We start from the raw sequence: 13847 nt of genomic DNA, 5'->3' as shown, positions 1-13847 counted from the left end.
TATGCAGTTGGTGGGAGAGGACGTATAATTATTCTCCTTGGAAGCATGTGAACCGAATTCCTTCTTGCACCAACCACCATGGATGCCTCTCCTACACTGACTCCCGCCAAAGTCGCGACGTACATGGTCGAGAGCGGCGTCGCAAAGCACAGAGATCGATATGAGAACATTTTTTTCAAGGCTGTATGACGTTGCCCCGTGTTCGACCTATTACTATCATAAATAATACCCACCGTGGCAGGTCCTCGCGGGCGTGATGCTCTCCTTTGGCGGCCTCTTGTCCGAAGTCATCTCTGGCGGAGCGACTGGGCTGAGACTGTCGGATCCTGGAATCGTGAAGATCCTGGGTGGTTTTGTCTTTCCTGTCGGTTTGGTCATGTAAGTAGCTGGTGCTGATGCTGCCTTGGGTTTTACCTCAGCTCTCTTCGCAGGATCGTGCTGCAGGGCCTTGAACTACTCACGAGCAACATGATGGTAAGTCATCCTGTGCCAGTGACCAACACTCCTGGTCTGTGCTAGATATTTCCCATGGTTATCATCAAAGGCGCCATCCCATGGTGGAGTCTCCCCATCAATTTCGTCCTCGGTAAGTACATTCCGGCCCTTGTATTTTGCCCTTATGATGATACTCCTGTAGTGACTTTTGGGAATCTCGTGGGGAGCCTCTTCTTCGCAGCCGTCCTCGTTAAATGTACGTACATACACTTTCATCCATCCTCGTTTACGCAGCTCACATAATGTTGCAGACAGCGGGATTGTATCAACGGAACCTTACTCCACCTATATACAGACGTTTGCAATGTAAGCTTCCTGTATCCACTTTAAGGACCGACATGATACTATTTACTTCGTCAACCGGTAGTGACAAAGCTGCTGATCCCCACTGGCACCAGATATTCTTGAGAGGGATCGGATGCAATTGGCTCGTATGTGTTGCAGTTTGGGTACGTGTCATCATCAGCTTCTACTTGTTGGGTTTCTCACTAGCCCCGCAGCAAGCTGCCGGAGCTAGGGACACCATATCCAAGGTTGGGGCGTTCAATTGAAATTGGCTCATCTAAACTTGCCGTCATCTGTAGATCGTTGCCATTTGGATTCCTATTTGGGTAAGTCCAGAAATTCAACAAACTTCGTACGCTAACAACTATTCTGGTAGGTTTTTGTCGCATGCTCGTTTGATCACGGTGAGTCGAGTTCATCGATAAGAGTCGATGTTTCATCCTCGATAGTGGTTGCCAACATGTTCTCGGTACCTCTTGGGATCATGTTTGGCGCAGACGTGAGCTTTCTTATCTTTAATTGGGATACTCTTGTTCACATTCCTTGCTGAAGCTCACCACGGCCGAGTACATTCGCAAGTAAACTTTGATCCTTCTCACCGGCGGGGCATGCACTGTGTTCTGATGTTCGTATAGATCTCTAATTGCTGCCTACCTTGGAAACATGGTGGGTGCATTGCTGGTCGCGCTCCCAGCAACGTACTTTTACCTGAGGGACTATGACACGGATGGATTGAGAGCAGCCGAGAAAGGAGAGTCCGCGATCCGAGAGAATAGTATGGATGATAAACGCATTTGATCGTTGCAGTGTACGCACGGATGTATTCGATTGTATGATTCCGTAAGATCCTGTGTCATTTAAGAGGAAGATTACAGGCACACATAATCCAGCCCTTGGAAAAGTGTGTCGTGGTGACATCTGAAGAGAGATGCTCATCGTTTTACACGACCTTACACAACTCTAAAAATATCTTGGTCATAAGGATAGTCGCCCGCAAGGATTCTGGTTCCTCAAGTCGGCGTAAAAAACGAAAAGCCAATAAAATCACAAATTTCCATTACATGTTCGTCACTCACTAATGTGATAAGATGCCCTCCGTGAGGGAGAATGTCGGAACCTTCATATCAATGCCCTGGTTCAACACCCTCAGGTTCCCATCTGTGTACGGCGGATAACGAAGAATGGTTCTATCCTAGGGGTAACACTAAGTTCACATTCAAAGCCATGTATTAGGTAACGCACTCCAAAGGCATAATGATGGATGATCGTAAATAACTCGAATCCGTAACGAGTAGTTTGGCGGCCGTCTGTTCTCAAGCTCATCACCTCGCGAGCATAGATAGCAAAAACGACTTACGGCCCGATTCGCCGACACCTGGCGAAAAGTTGTAAACAGACAGAATCGACAGACGTGGACGCGCTGTACCTGCCAACTGAATGAACGTGTCGTTATAAACGATGTTGCCGCTCGTGGTATTATCCCGTACTATATGTCGGTTATTAGCCCAAGTGACTGACTGGCAGCCGGAATTCACGTACTCAATGACTTGACATCGTCGTTTTCAGTAAACGTATACAGCACCAAAGGGTGGTCTCTTTCCGAATAAGAATGAGTGGCAGAGGAATCAGATAGTGTAAGAAATAGCTCACCCGTTGGATACAAAATTGCACACGTCTTCAAAGGTGCTAACTTTGACGACAGGAAATATAGGCCCAAAATCTCACCCTCCATCACAGCATCATTAGCCCCAATTCCGACAAGTACTGTTGGTTTCAATTTTCAGCCTCTCGGCATCCACCTTTCCCCCAACGATAGCTTTGCCTTTGGTTCGAGTTAAAAGCGCGGCGACTCTGTCAAGATGGGGCTTTTGACACGATCCGAGCAAACAATGCTGATTCTAAAGATGGGGCATCTGAAAATAAAGGAGTCGTAGGCTCACTTGAAGGCGTCGATGACATTGTTCAAAACCGAATGATCGCCGCCAGTGGCAACCATCAGGTAATCTGGTGCAACACATATCTGTGACATGTCAATCAGTCAAGATAAAACTTCAAATTCAGGCTCGCTGCGAGTCCTGTCGTCTCTGAGACATTGAAAGGCGGCAGGACGAGGCTTAGAGGGGAAAATCCCATGGTAAATGTGGGGGCTACGCCGACACCAATGTTGAAGAAGAAGAGGAGAAGGAGAAGGTCAAAAAAAGAATGCACAGGCGAAGGCTGTGGAAAAATAGCCTTGGAGGGTACGTGGACTCTTCTTTCCTGCTCGTTGTAATTTGCTCACCCTTCTCTCCTTGAGATTTGTTCGACAGTTGACATTATCTTATCATTTTGCTATCCTTTCAAAACATATGACCTTGCCTTCAGCGCACTCACATGTTGACTAATCCTTCCCGGCCTCCGTTGTGCTCCATCACACGTCAATGTTCAATGTCAACCTTCATAATCTAGTCATATACGGCTGGCATAGGTAGGACTTCGAGACCACGATCATTATGCTGTCCAAGATAAGAGGCTCGGGTTCCAGTTCAAGCTCTATGCAGTACTCGGTTACGTTGTAAGTAGAGAGCAATAGTAATGTACAGAGGATTAGAATTTGCCTCTCGAGAGAGAGATGTTCTACTTAAATACATTTTGTATTACTTTGAGATCTTTCTACGAGATACTAAATAAGTCTGGATCACGATCCAAGTCAGCTGCCACTGACTGGCATTGTATCTTCGAGTATGTTCTCGTACTCGCTCGGGATTGCTATCCCAACGCTCCCCCTCAATTCTGAGTTCCTAGAATACCTGCAGATAAATACTCATGTAATGGTCTTGGTAGGCCTTTAGTGAATATATCCACTAAGTTCTCTTCTGATGTGCAGTGCTGAACTTTGACTTTGTTTGAAGCCATGTGCTCATGAATGAAGTGGTGCCATATGTCTATATGCTTCAATCATGCATGGAATATAGGGTTCTCAGCAAATTTGATTGCTGATTGGTTGTCAATGAAAATAGTCATCGCTTCATAAGGTGGCAATCCTAATTCAGTTAAGAGTGCTCATAGCCAAATTACTTTCTGGGTTGTGTGTGTGAGGGCCATATATTCTGCTTCCATAGTGGATAAGGCTATGGTGGGCTGTTTCTTTGAACTCCAAGTAACAGCTCTCCCTGCATAGGTACAGATATAACCAGATGTTGATCTTCTATCTGTTCTGTCTTCTCTCCAGTCTGAGTCTGAATAAGGTATCAGCTCATCCATAGTCTCTCCATATGTGATTCCAAAGTCTAGAGTTCCCTTCAGATAGTGGAAAACTTGCTTCAAGGCTGTGACATGCTCAGCAGCTGGATTCTGCACATACTTACTTAATTCAGTGACAGCATGTGCAATATCAGGCTGGGATCCATTAGCCACATACATTAGTGATCTGACACCAGTATGGTAATATTGCCTGGTGGCTGTGTCAACACCTTGTGGGTCTTCTGTCAGAATTTTCTCTAGCCATACATTCAGGTCCATAGGTATTTTGACTGGTTTGCAGTCATTCATGCCCATCTGCTCAAGTACTTTGAGAATATATGCCTTCTGGGATAGAGTGATAGTGCTCTTGTCCCTATTCCTGTCTATCTTCATGCCTAATATATATTTGTTGGGATAGCAATCCCAAGTGAGTACAAGAATGTACTCAAAGATATGATGCCAGTCAGCAGCAGCTGACTTGGATCATAATCTGGACTTATTTAGTATCTCATAGAAAGATCTTGAAGTAATACAAAATGTATTCTGGCCATATGTCTTTGGAGTCTGATAGTGAGCAAGATAAGAGGACCAAAGGAGATAATGAGTTGAAAGAATCCAAGAGAACTCTGGAGAGGAGAAAGAAGATGTGAGAGGGAAAGAGAAAGATGATGGGTCTAGCAGAGAAGGGCTGTAAACACAAGTTCAGATCAAGGAGCATAATGGATGACAGTAGGGTAGAGATGGTTGCTAGTCTCAAGAAGCAGGCAAAGTTAGAAGTGGTGGGGCCAGCAGAAGGCAAAGAGTTGTTAGATGGTAAAAGTAAGTGTCTTAGTTTTCTTGTGTGGTTTGACTTAGCTTTTGTTCTCAGAAAGCTGTATGTACTATCACTAAGATGGTGTCTGTTGTTATACATATCCAGCCACTGAAGGTGCCAGGCATAGGCAGACTTGTGCACATTGCAAGATTAAGAAGACCATCTGTTCATTCAACTGGGATGTCACCACAAGCAAGATGATTAGTAGTGTGGAGGTCTCTGCTGGTCTCCACCAACTTTCAAAATTGATATGCAAGTTGATGCATCACATAGATGAGTTAGCAGATGAGGTGGCAGATATTCATGGTACTGTGGTAGGTCTTCAAGATGACTATAGTTCTAATAATATGTCATCTCCTTCAGAGCTGTTTTCAGAGTCTGAGGTAGAGGCCTGAAAGAAGGCCTGACTGATTTTCAAGAATGAGAGGGATCAGAAAATGGAGAATCTTTGGGAGGTGATGTTAAAGAGGCTGGATGAGAATATGAAGAAGTTGAGAGAGTAGAGAGAGAGTTCAGATTCTGGTGCAGGCCTATTGAGTTCCACTTCTTTGTAAAAAATATTTTGTATAAAATGTATATAGAAAAAAGTATCAGATGTTGATAGTGGACAAAAATGTAATTGCAAGATTTTTGACTTTGAAAGTGTAAAAGAGGTGATTGAATAGTGGTAATTAGTAGTTAGAATTGAAATAGTAAGATGGGATGCCAGTGGTGTCCAGAGTAGCATTGTATTAGGAATGGGATGTTTGAATGACTTTGGACAAAGATTCTGGTTTGTCTGAGTATTGATAGTGGAAGTCTTTAATAAATTCATCAGCAGAGAACTCAGAGGCTAGTAACTAAGCAAACTCTTCATTGGTACTTTCATAGCCTAGCCACTGGATCTTGTGCAGCAGTGGGTAGCAGAACTGGTGGTTCAGGTTAGAGTTGAGAATTTGAGCTATTTTGAAATGTTCTTCTCTGTTGACTTCAACTGGAGATGACAATGGTTGGATTTGGTTAGAGATGGTGTTTTCTTCTATAGGTTCTAATTGTAACACATGGAAGACTGAGTGAATGGATCAGAGATCTGGTAGAAGCCTTAGCATGAAGGAGTGGAAACCCTGTTGGACTATGATTTCGAAAGAGTTGAGGTATTTCTCTGAGAATTTTTTAGTTGGATGGGTGGTTTTGATATGTTTGGAACTGAGGTAGACCTTGTCACCCACTGTAAACAGGGGTGCCAGAATCTGATGCTTGTCTGCTTGGGTCTTATAGCAAGTCTGAGCCTTGGAGATTTCATCTTTTAATATTTGATGGAGTTCATCAAGGTTGACTGCAAAGTCTCAGGCCTGAGCAGAGATGATGTCTCTTTCAGGGTGAATGGTGATGTTAGAGTGGTAGCCCTTGTTGGCGAAAAATAGAAAAATTCCATTGGATACATTAGAGGCATTGTTGTATATAAACTCAGCAATAAGTAGGAGAGTGTCCCAATTATCCTGTTGATAAGAGCAGTAGATGCAGATGTACTGTTTCAGAGTTTGGTTTGCCTGTTCAGTTTGTCTGTCAGCCTCTGAACAGTAACTAAAAGTAAGGTGGAGTTCCATATCAAGAGCTATGACTAAGATGTGAGTAAATTAGAAAATGAATTCAGAGTCACAATCCAAGATGATATGACTGGGTACCCTATGTTTGGAGAAGACATGGATAAGGAAAAGTTGGGTGAGCTCCATGAAGTTAATAGTGTCATGAGTGGAGATGAAGATAGCTTACTTGCTAGCTTGGTCTATGACTACTAAGATAGCAGTAAATCCATTGAAGTCCAGTAGTTGTTCAATGAAATCCATGAAAATAGAATCTCATGGCTGTTCAGAGACTAGTAGAGGTTTGAGTAACCCATAGGAGTAGTGTCTAGGTGTCTTGTTGTGTACATAAACTGTGCAGGACTTAATGTAGTGTCAAACATATTCACATATCTTTGGTCAGATGTAATTCTACCAGACAAGCTCTAATGTCTGGTTTTAACTAAAATAGCCTACCAAGATGTGGTCATGATTATTCTGTAGTATACAGAGATGGAGATCTCCAGACTCCATGACATAGATGTGGCCTTCAAAGCAGAGAATGTCTGATTTATCAATAGACCACTAAGAGGGGAAGAATTCTGAAGTGGCCTTAGCCTAGTGGAGACCATCAGAGGATATAGAGTCAGAACATTGTACTTGTTTGATATTGATGTGGAGCTTATCAATGTCCATGATGGCACTGGCTCAGAGAGTAGAGCCTTCAAGATAGGTTGCACAGAGTGATGCAGAAAGTTGTTCTTGAGTGAACACCAGTCAAAAATTGTGGAGATTGACTTGAGCATATTGGCTATCTCCCTCTTTAAGGTAGACATCTCATCATCTAGTAAGTGCATCTAGTTTTCCACCAAGTTTTCTAGGTCAGAACCAGATTACTAGGTTGAACTGAAATAGGTATTCAGACCAGCAGACTTGTCAACAGGTTAGAATCTTAGTGGTGACAAAGTATTCAAGGTTCTTGTGGTCTGTTATGACATCAATGGAGTCCATGGAGCCTTCAAGATAGTGCTGCCAATGTTTAAAAGCTTCAAAAATGGCCAGAAGCTCCTTGTCATAGGTATCATAGTTGAGTTCAGCATTATGGAGGCTCTGGGAGTGGAAAGCAATCAGATGAATTTTGCCATCTTCAAGATAAATAGAGAGAATAGCTGGAATAGTATAATTGAAGGTGTTGGTTTCCATCACTATCTTTCGATCAGGGATCCAGTGAGTAAGGATGGGAGCATGTGTAAAGGCCTGTTTCAATTTATTGAAGGCAGCCAAGCATTTGTCATCAAATTTCCATAGAGTTCCCTTGCAGGTGAATCATGTAAGAAAGATAACAATGTCACTATATTCATGTATAAAGCAACAGTAGAAGTTGGCAAAGCTAAGGAAGAATTGGATGTCCTTGACTTTTTCTTCTGATGTGCAAAGTCCTTCAGATGATAGAATGTAGCCTAGGTACTCCATAGAGTCCCAGTTGAATTTGCATTTGGAACCTTTACAGTAGAGTCCATTAGCTTTAAGCCTGCATAAGAACTCATGAACATGTTTCTGGTGATCTTCTGGATTGTTAGAATATATAAGGATGTCATTGAGATAGACTACTACTGATATGTTGAGCATGTCAGAGAATATATCATTCACAAATTGTTGGAATGCCACTGGAGTATTTGTGAGGCCAAAAGGCATGACATGCCATTCAAAGGAACCATAACAGGTCTGAAAGGCTGTTTTACATTCATCTCCTTTAGCTATGCAAACAAGATGGTAGGCATGCTGAAGGTTGAGCTTAGTGTAGATGTGCATAGAGTAGGCAGAGTCAAAGAGGTCAGAAATGGGAGGAAAAGGATAGCAATCCTTCTTAGAGATTTTATTTAGGCTGTGGTAGTTGATGTAAAGTTGGAGTTCACCAGTCTTCTTCTTGACAAATAGAATTGGAGCCTCATGCAGAGAGTGAGATAGGGTAATGAACTCATTGCACAGGTTATCATCAATAAACTCTCATAGGGCCTTGAGTTTAGATTCTGAGAGGAAATAAATGAGTCCAAGTGGTAGAGATGTTCCTTCCTCAAGGTTGATTTTGAGGTCATATGGCCTGTGTTCAGGTAGCTTTTTGAAGAGGGTATCACTGAAGATATCTGCAAAATCATGGTACTCTACTAGCACTGATGAAAGATCTGCTGATTCTATGGATGTGGCTTTGGCTCCAATATTAGGCAAGGAAGGCTGCAGTGTGAACTGCTGAGCACTTTCTTCTGTACTGGCTCAGACAAATGCAGCAGCAGATATGATGGAGATCTTTGGGTATACTTTGGTAGTAAAAGACTCTGAAGGAGGATAGGAATAGATGGATTCATATGGGAACTGAGCCCATTGGCTACCTGCAGGGGATTTGGAATGGGGTGAAGTCCCAGAGGTTGGACTGATTGAGTCTGGTGGGCATAGAAGTCTCAGAATTGAGCTGAAAGGCTTGAAGAGGGATAGACTGTTGTTCTATGGGCATGAAAGTCCTGGGGATATAGTGAAGGCCACAGAATGGGTTGGAATGGGATCCTGGTAGCTTGAGCAGAAAGTGATACTATTCTCAGCCTAGTCAATCAGTGGATTGTAATGAGAGAGTCAGTTGTATTCTAAAACAAGATTGCAAGATGAATCCAGATAAGTGACATAGAAGTTGATGGGGAAAGTGTCTCTGGAAGGGAAATGGATAGGAATAGTTGCAGTTTGAGATATGCAGTTTCCAACAGAACCATCAAATAATTGGAGTTGCATACTGAGAATAGTTTTAACAGGAATATCATTGGCAGCTATGTACTTAGTGTCAACAAAGCAGTGGCTAGAATCAGAATCAATAAGAGCAAGAAAATGTAGAATAGTAGAAGCTGGAGGCCTGTTAGGCTCTGTACTAGTTGGTAATTTTACTAAAAGTGGAAGATGGAAGGATTAGTTGGAAACAGATATTGCATTGAGGGTGATGACCTCTGGTGTGCAAATAGAGTCAATACAACCCTGAACTCACATGGAGAGAACAGGGTTGCTTCCTAGTTTTCTGACTCAGTTGGAGCTGGTTTCTCAAGAATAGTGTCTACTTCTGCTGCATGACCCTTGGCAGAAGCTGCTGCCTTCTGCTTGTTGCAATCCTCGATCTTGTGTTTAGCTTCACAGAACATACAGAGGTTGTTCTGATGCTGATGGTCTTTTTCTTTCTGAATCAGATGATCATCTTTGTCTAGCTTATCAGCATAGGGCTTAGCAATGGTGGATTTCAGTGCAGAGCTGAAGTCTAGGGAAGAGTTGGATCTCTTAGATTTGGGATTGGAGGATTGGTTAGAGGCTTTATTGTCCCAGTTTTCACAGGCAATTTTAGTCTTCTGGATCCAGTAATGGGCATCAAGTTCTTGGGTGATGAGGCATATGTCACAGAGATTGCTGGGCTTCCTATAGTGAGCCATGTCATCCTTTATGCAGGTACAGAGACCACAGTAGAAGGCATGACAGAGGGAGTTGTCTTCATACCTAATTTGTGAGGCATATTAGTTAAATTGAACCATGTACTTTATGATCCAGTCTCTGTTATGCATTCAGAGGTGTTCTAATGCATCCTCAGCATCTCTGATGATGTCAAAGGGGCTGAAGTTGCTATGAAGCTCATCCAAGAAAGCTGCATAGGAGAATTGCTAGGCTGGCAGATTCTATAGGTTGGGGTTAAGAATGTCTGGTTCAAACCAGTTAAGCATGATGCCAGCCAAAAAGAAAATAGCATAGTTGACCTTGCTAGCATCTGTTGTGAACATGGTAGGTCTGTCATTGAAGTTCAACTAAAGGGAGACAATGAAGGCCTTCAGTTTGCAAGAGTCAGAGCTGTTGAATAATTCTAGTTTCTTGACTTTAGTGTGAATGGTGGCTGGTTTAAGGTTATTGAGGGAAATAGAGACTCCTCATAACAGGTTCATGAATTCTAGAAACATGTCCTGCTAGTTTGGGTTGTTGTTTCCTATGGGGCTATTAGAGCTGCTGAGGCCATTGAGACTATCTGGATCTCCCAGCCCTCCTGAAAAAGAGTTTGGTGGATTACCACCTGATTCCTGTCAGATGAGAGTATAAGTAGAGGTGTCTTCATTTTTGCCCTCTGAGTCTGGGCTGTTTGAATTTCCATATATATTGTCTAGAGATAAAAGGTCTGTCAGAGTGCTAGTTCAGGTGCCATACATCAGGCTGGCCCATTGGGCTCCATTGGTTGGGATGCTGGTGGCATCAAAAGGGTTAGAGGAATCATCATAATTAGGTTAGCAGGCAGTGAAGCTAGAGTGGATGTAAGTTTCCCTATGAGAAGGTTGTCCTCTACTGGAGGCCAATCTAAAAAGACCTGATTGTTCCTTTGAGACAGATGATGGAATATCTTCCATGGAAAACATATTGTGATGGGTAGGCTGAATTTGTTCAGAATCAGCTTCTGTGAGTTGGGTAAATGTGGTGGACATGATAAAAGTTTCAACTCAAGAGTTTGAGTTCAAATATACTATTAGAAATGTGCCAATCAGCTGGGCTTGAGTGCATGTGTGAAGACTGGCAGAGTATATGAGCATCAATGAAGCTATTGGCAATGTCCCTCTTGAGTTGGGTCCAAGGATTTGGATGGATAGAACAGAGTTCTGTTGGCAGAGTGAAGGGTATCCTTTAGAGCAGAGTCCATTGGACAAGATAGAGAGGAGTTGAAGTGAGCATAAAGTGTGAATGGCTATCCAAGTTGATGTTTGAACTGAGTAGTTATGATGATATACATGGCTTTATATACTAATGGTAGCTAATTCTGAGTTGAGTTCTGTTAGGTTCTGATGTCAATATTTGCTACCAAGTTTGGGATCTAGATATTACAATGTGAAATATGAATATGAAATGATAATGATGAAATGAAATTAGTAGATAATAAGAAGTGGCCAGAGTCCAGTGGGTAGCATGATTGAATTCATGGTTGGTTGAGGTGACACAGAGGCTAGTGGCATGCATATAATATATCCTCAGCTTTGAGCTAAAGTTTTATTCTTCATCATCTTATCTCAAGCCAATCTAAAGACCTTGTGATACAGAGTCATATAACACATCAAGTGAACTCTGACATCATTGCCCAAAGTGTGAGGCAGTGTCAGTTTATCACATATTTAGGTCACATGTCATTTGGACTTAACAAAGGTGAAGTGCTGGTCTTGGTGATGCTGATCTAATTGTTGGGTTTCATATTTGATAGTTAATAGGGTTTGTGATTGTGTTACGATTTTTCCTATTTTTCCTTATTTTCCCATTGACATTCGCCTTCCACTCCTATTTATGCTTAGTCAGAAGGGCACAAGACTGTGGGAAAGCTTAGTCAGCACAACTAACAATCCCCAAGTCGTCACGACCACCAAGCCTAGCAACAACACAATTCCCCTTTTATGTACGGCCTCGGTGCTCAAGGACAACGAGTACCATGGACACAGACAGACATAATAAGTAGCGATATAATTAGAACCACCTGTATAGTATTTAAGACCGATGCTCTTGCTGGTAAGACCCCAGCTTCGAGCTAAAGTTTATACACGCCATTCTACCTCGAGTCAATAACTGACCTTGTGTCACACCAAACAGGTACATACAAAGTGGACTCAGGTGATTCCTTGAAGTGTGAAGGAATGCCTGTTTATCACATGTATCTGTCCATGTGACGCTTGAGCCTAACAATTAGCTCGAAGCTTTCCCCTTCCCTTTTTCAAGCCCAATTGTGCTGAGAAACCGAATGCCTCCAGTAACAACCACTGATCTAAATCACGACTTCTTTGAGCTTATTGCTTCTATTATTGGAACTTTGCTCGGACTTCTAGCCATCATCATCCTCTGCTGAGGACGACAATCAGTAGCAGCTTGGATAGTCAGGCACTATCAAGCATTCCAGCATATCCAACACATTCTACGCAACCTAACCTCTGATCTCCCCTTCCATGACATCCCCCTCTCTGCCAGAACATCCTTCTTCCCGCAAGGGGGACCCGTACTAGAAACCAGGAATAATGACTCGGATTCGAGGAGCCTTCACGAGGAAGAAGGACCTCAACATTCCCGACGAGACAGCCGAGACTGCCACCCTGCTCTCACAGGGTTCCAGAACCCGTGGACGATAAACGTCACTCAGAAGCCCGCAAAGGTCTCCAACTACATCACTCCAGCAGTCTCCCCCGAGCATCCCGGCTCCCCAATTCCCTCAGGGATTGGAAACCGTGCTCAGGACTCCCTTGATGCCGCTCAGATGGCTACGAGACCCCACGAAAGTCCCGACTCCCCCCAGAATCCCTCTGAAACCCCCACCGAGCCCAACTCTGGCTCCAGCCCATCCGTCAGCAGGCTGGGGATCAATGATCCACATGGAAGGACCATCCACCCCGACTATGCGAATGCAGAGATTGCCATCTCTGCAGTGGGAGACCCCTTCTGATATCTCTATGTGGGAAGCGAACCTGAGGTCAGAACCGCCAGTGAAAGGGGAAGAGCTGCGTGGGACAGAATCATACACCGAATATTCCCAGACTGGGACCTTACTGTTCCCTTCAACTATGACCAGGCAGTACAGCAGCAGCAGCAGCAGCAGCAGCAGAACCAGAGCCGAGAAGAAGAGATTAAGCGAACTCAGGAAGAGCTCGCCAATTACGTACGAGAAGAGGCTCGAGAGCAGTACGAGGCAGCAGAGTACGACAGGCAAGGAAGGGCACAAAGAAGGGGAGAGGAGATTGAAAGGATGGAGTCAGCCTCCCCTAGGGAGTATGAGCTTCGTACCGATTCAGGATCTCCCTTCAGGGAGCCTGACTCAGAGGACGACCCATGGACGGGACCTGCCAGCATTGTCAGCTGGGATGAAGCCATCAGACGAGGAAGGACAGAGGAACCTTGACCTCGACCTCCCACCCCCGAATATCCTACCCATACCGATACCATCTCCTCGGACGCCAACTCTGTCCTCGGAGCCTATGGGCTCTGAGTACCCGACAATGCCCACGTCTCCGACAGGGCTCTCCAGCGATTCCTGGGCAGCAGGGTCACTTGACAGTTCCTTAATCCCGAGTTCCAACGACACTTCAGCCTCTATAGCCGAGAACTGGAGGAGACGAGAGTGCGCGGAGGGACGCGCTGTTACGTGCATGCCACCGGCCTCCGTGTCACCTCAACCAACCACGAATTCTATCACGCTACCCACCGGACTCCAGCCGCTTCCCATTACCTACTAATTTCATTTCACCATTATCATTTCACATCTGTATTTCACATTGTAATACCTAGACCCCGAACTCGGTAGTGAATATTCACACCGGAACCCAATGGAACCTGACTCGGAATTAGCTACCATTAGTATATAAAGCCGTATATATCACCGTAACTACTCAGTTTGAATATCAACTTGGATAAGCCATCTACACTTTGTACTCACTCCTCCCTATCTCATCTGTCAGATTCCGCTC

The 13847-nt window shown here is 43.9% G+C and overlaps 2 protein-coding genes across 2 annotated transcripts; one reads left to right on the top strand and one right to left on the bottom strand.

The window, feature by feature from the left end:
* Positions 1-78: 78 nt before the first annotated feature.
* Positions 79-1578, top strand: BT62DRAFT_976268 (putative formate/nitrite transporter; the record flags this gene model as incomplete). The annotated part of the gene is made up of 13 exons (XM_043189224.1): positions 79-183; positions 242-378; positions 432-474; positions 520-586; positions 638-691; positions 747-801; positions 863-944; positions 996-1028; positions 1080-1106; positions 1157-1184; positions 1230-1279; positions 1333-1358; positions 1416-1578. The coding sequence occupies 13 exons, from the start codon at positions 79-81 to the stop codon at positions 1576-1578; spliced, it is 870 nt and encodes a 289-aa protein (XP_043033492.1).
* Positions 1579-1855: 277 nt separating this feature from the next.
* Positions 1856-2809, bottom strand: BT62DRAFT_1081171 (uncharacterized protein; the record flags this gene model as incomplete). The annotated part of the gene is made up of 7 exons (XM_043179643.1): positions 1856-1972; positions 2023-2087; positions 2138-2266; positions 2320-2375; positions 2431-2500; positions 2546-2631; positions 2721-2809. The coding sequence occupies 7 exons, from the start codon at positions 2807-2809 to the stop codon at positions 1856-1858; spliced, it is 612 nt and encodes a 203-aa protein (XP_043033491.1).
* Between the last annotated feature and the right edge of the window lie 11038 nt (positions 2810-13847).

The sequence above is a fragment of the Guyanagaster necrorhizus genome (genome assembly GCF_019112545.1).
Source record: "Guyanagaster necrorhizus MCA 3950 unplaced genomic scaffold BT62scaffold_56, whole genome shotgun sequence".
NCBI lineage: Eukaryota > Fungi > Basidiomycota > Agaricomycetes > Agaricales > Physalacriaceae > Guyanagaster > Guyanagaster necrorhizus.
Note: the sequence above shows the minus strand (reverse complement) of the source record. Positions and strands in the feature narration are given on the sequence as shown.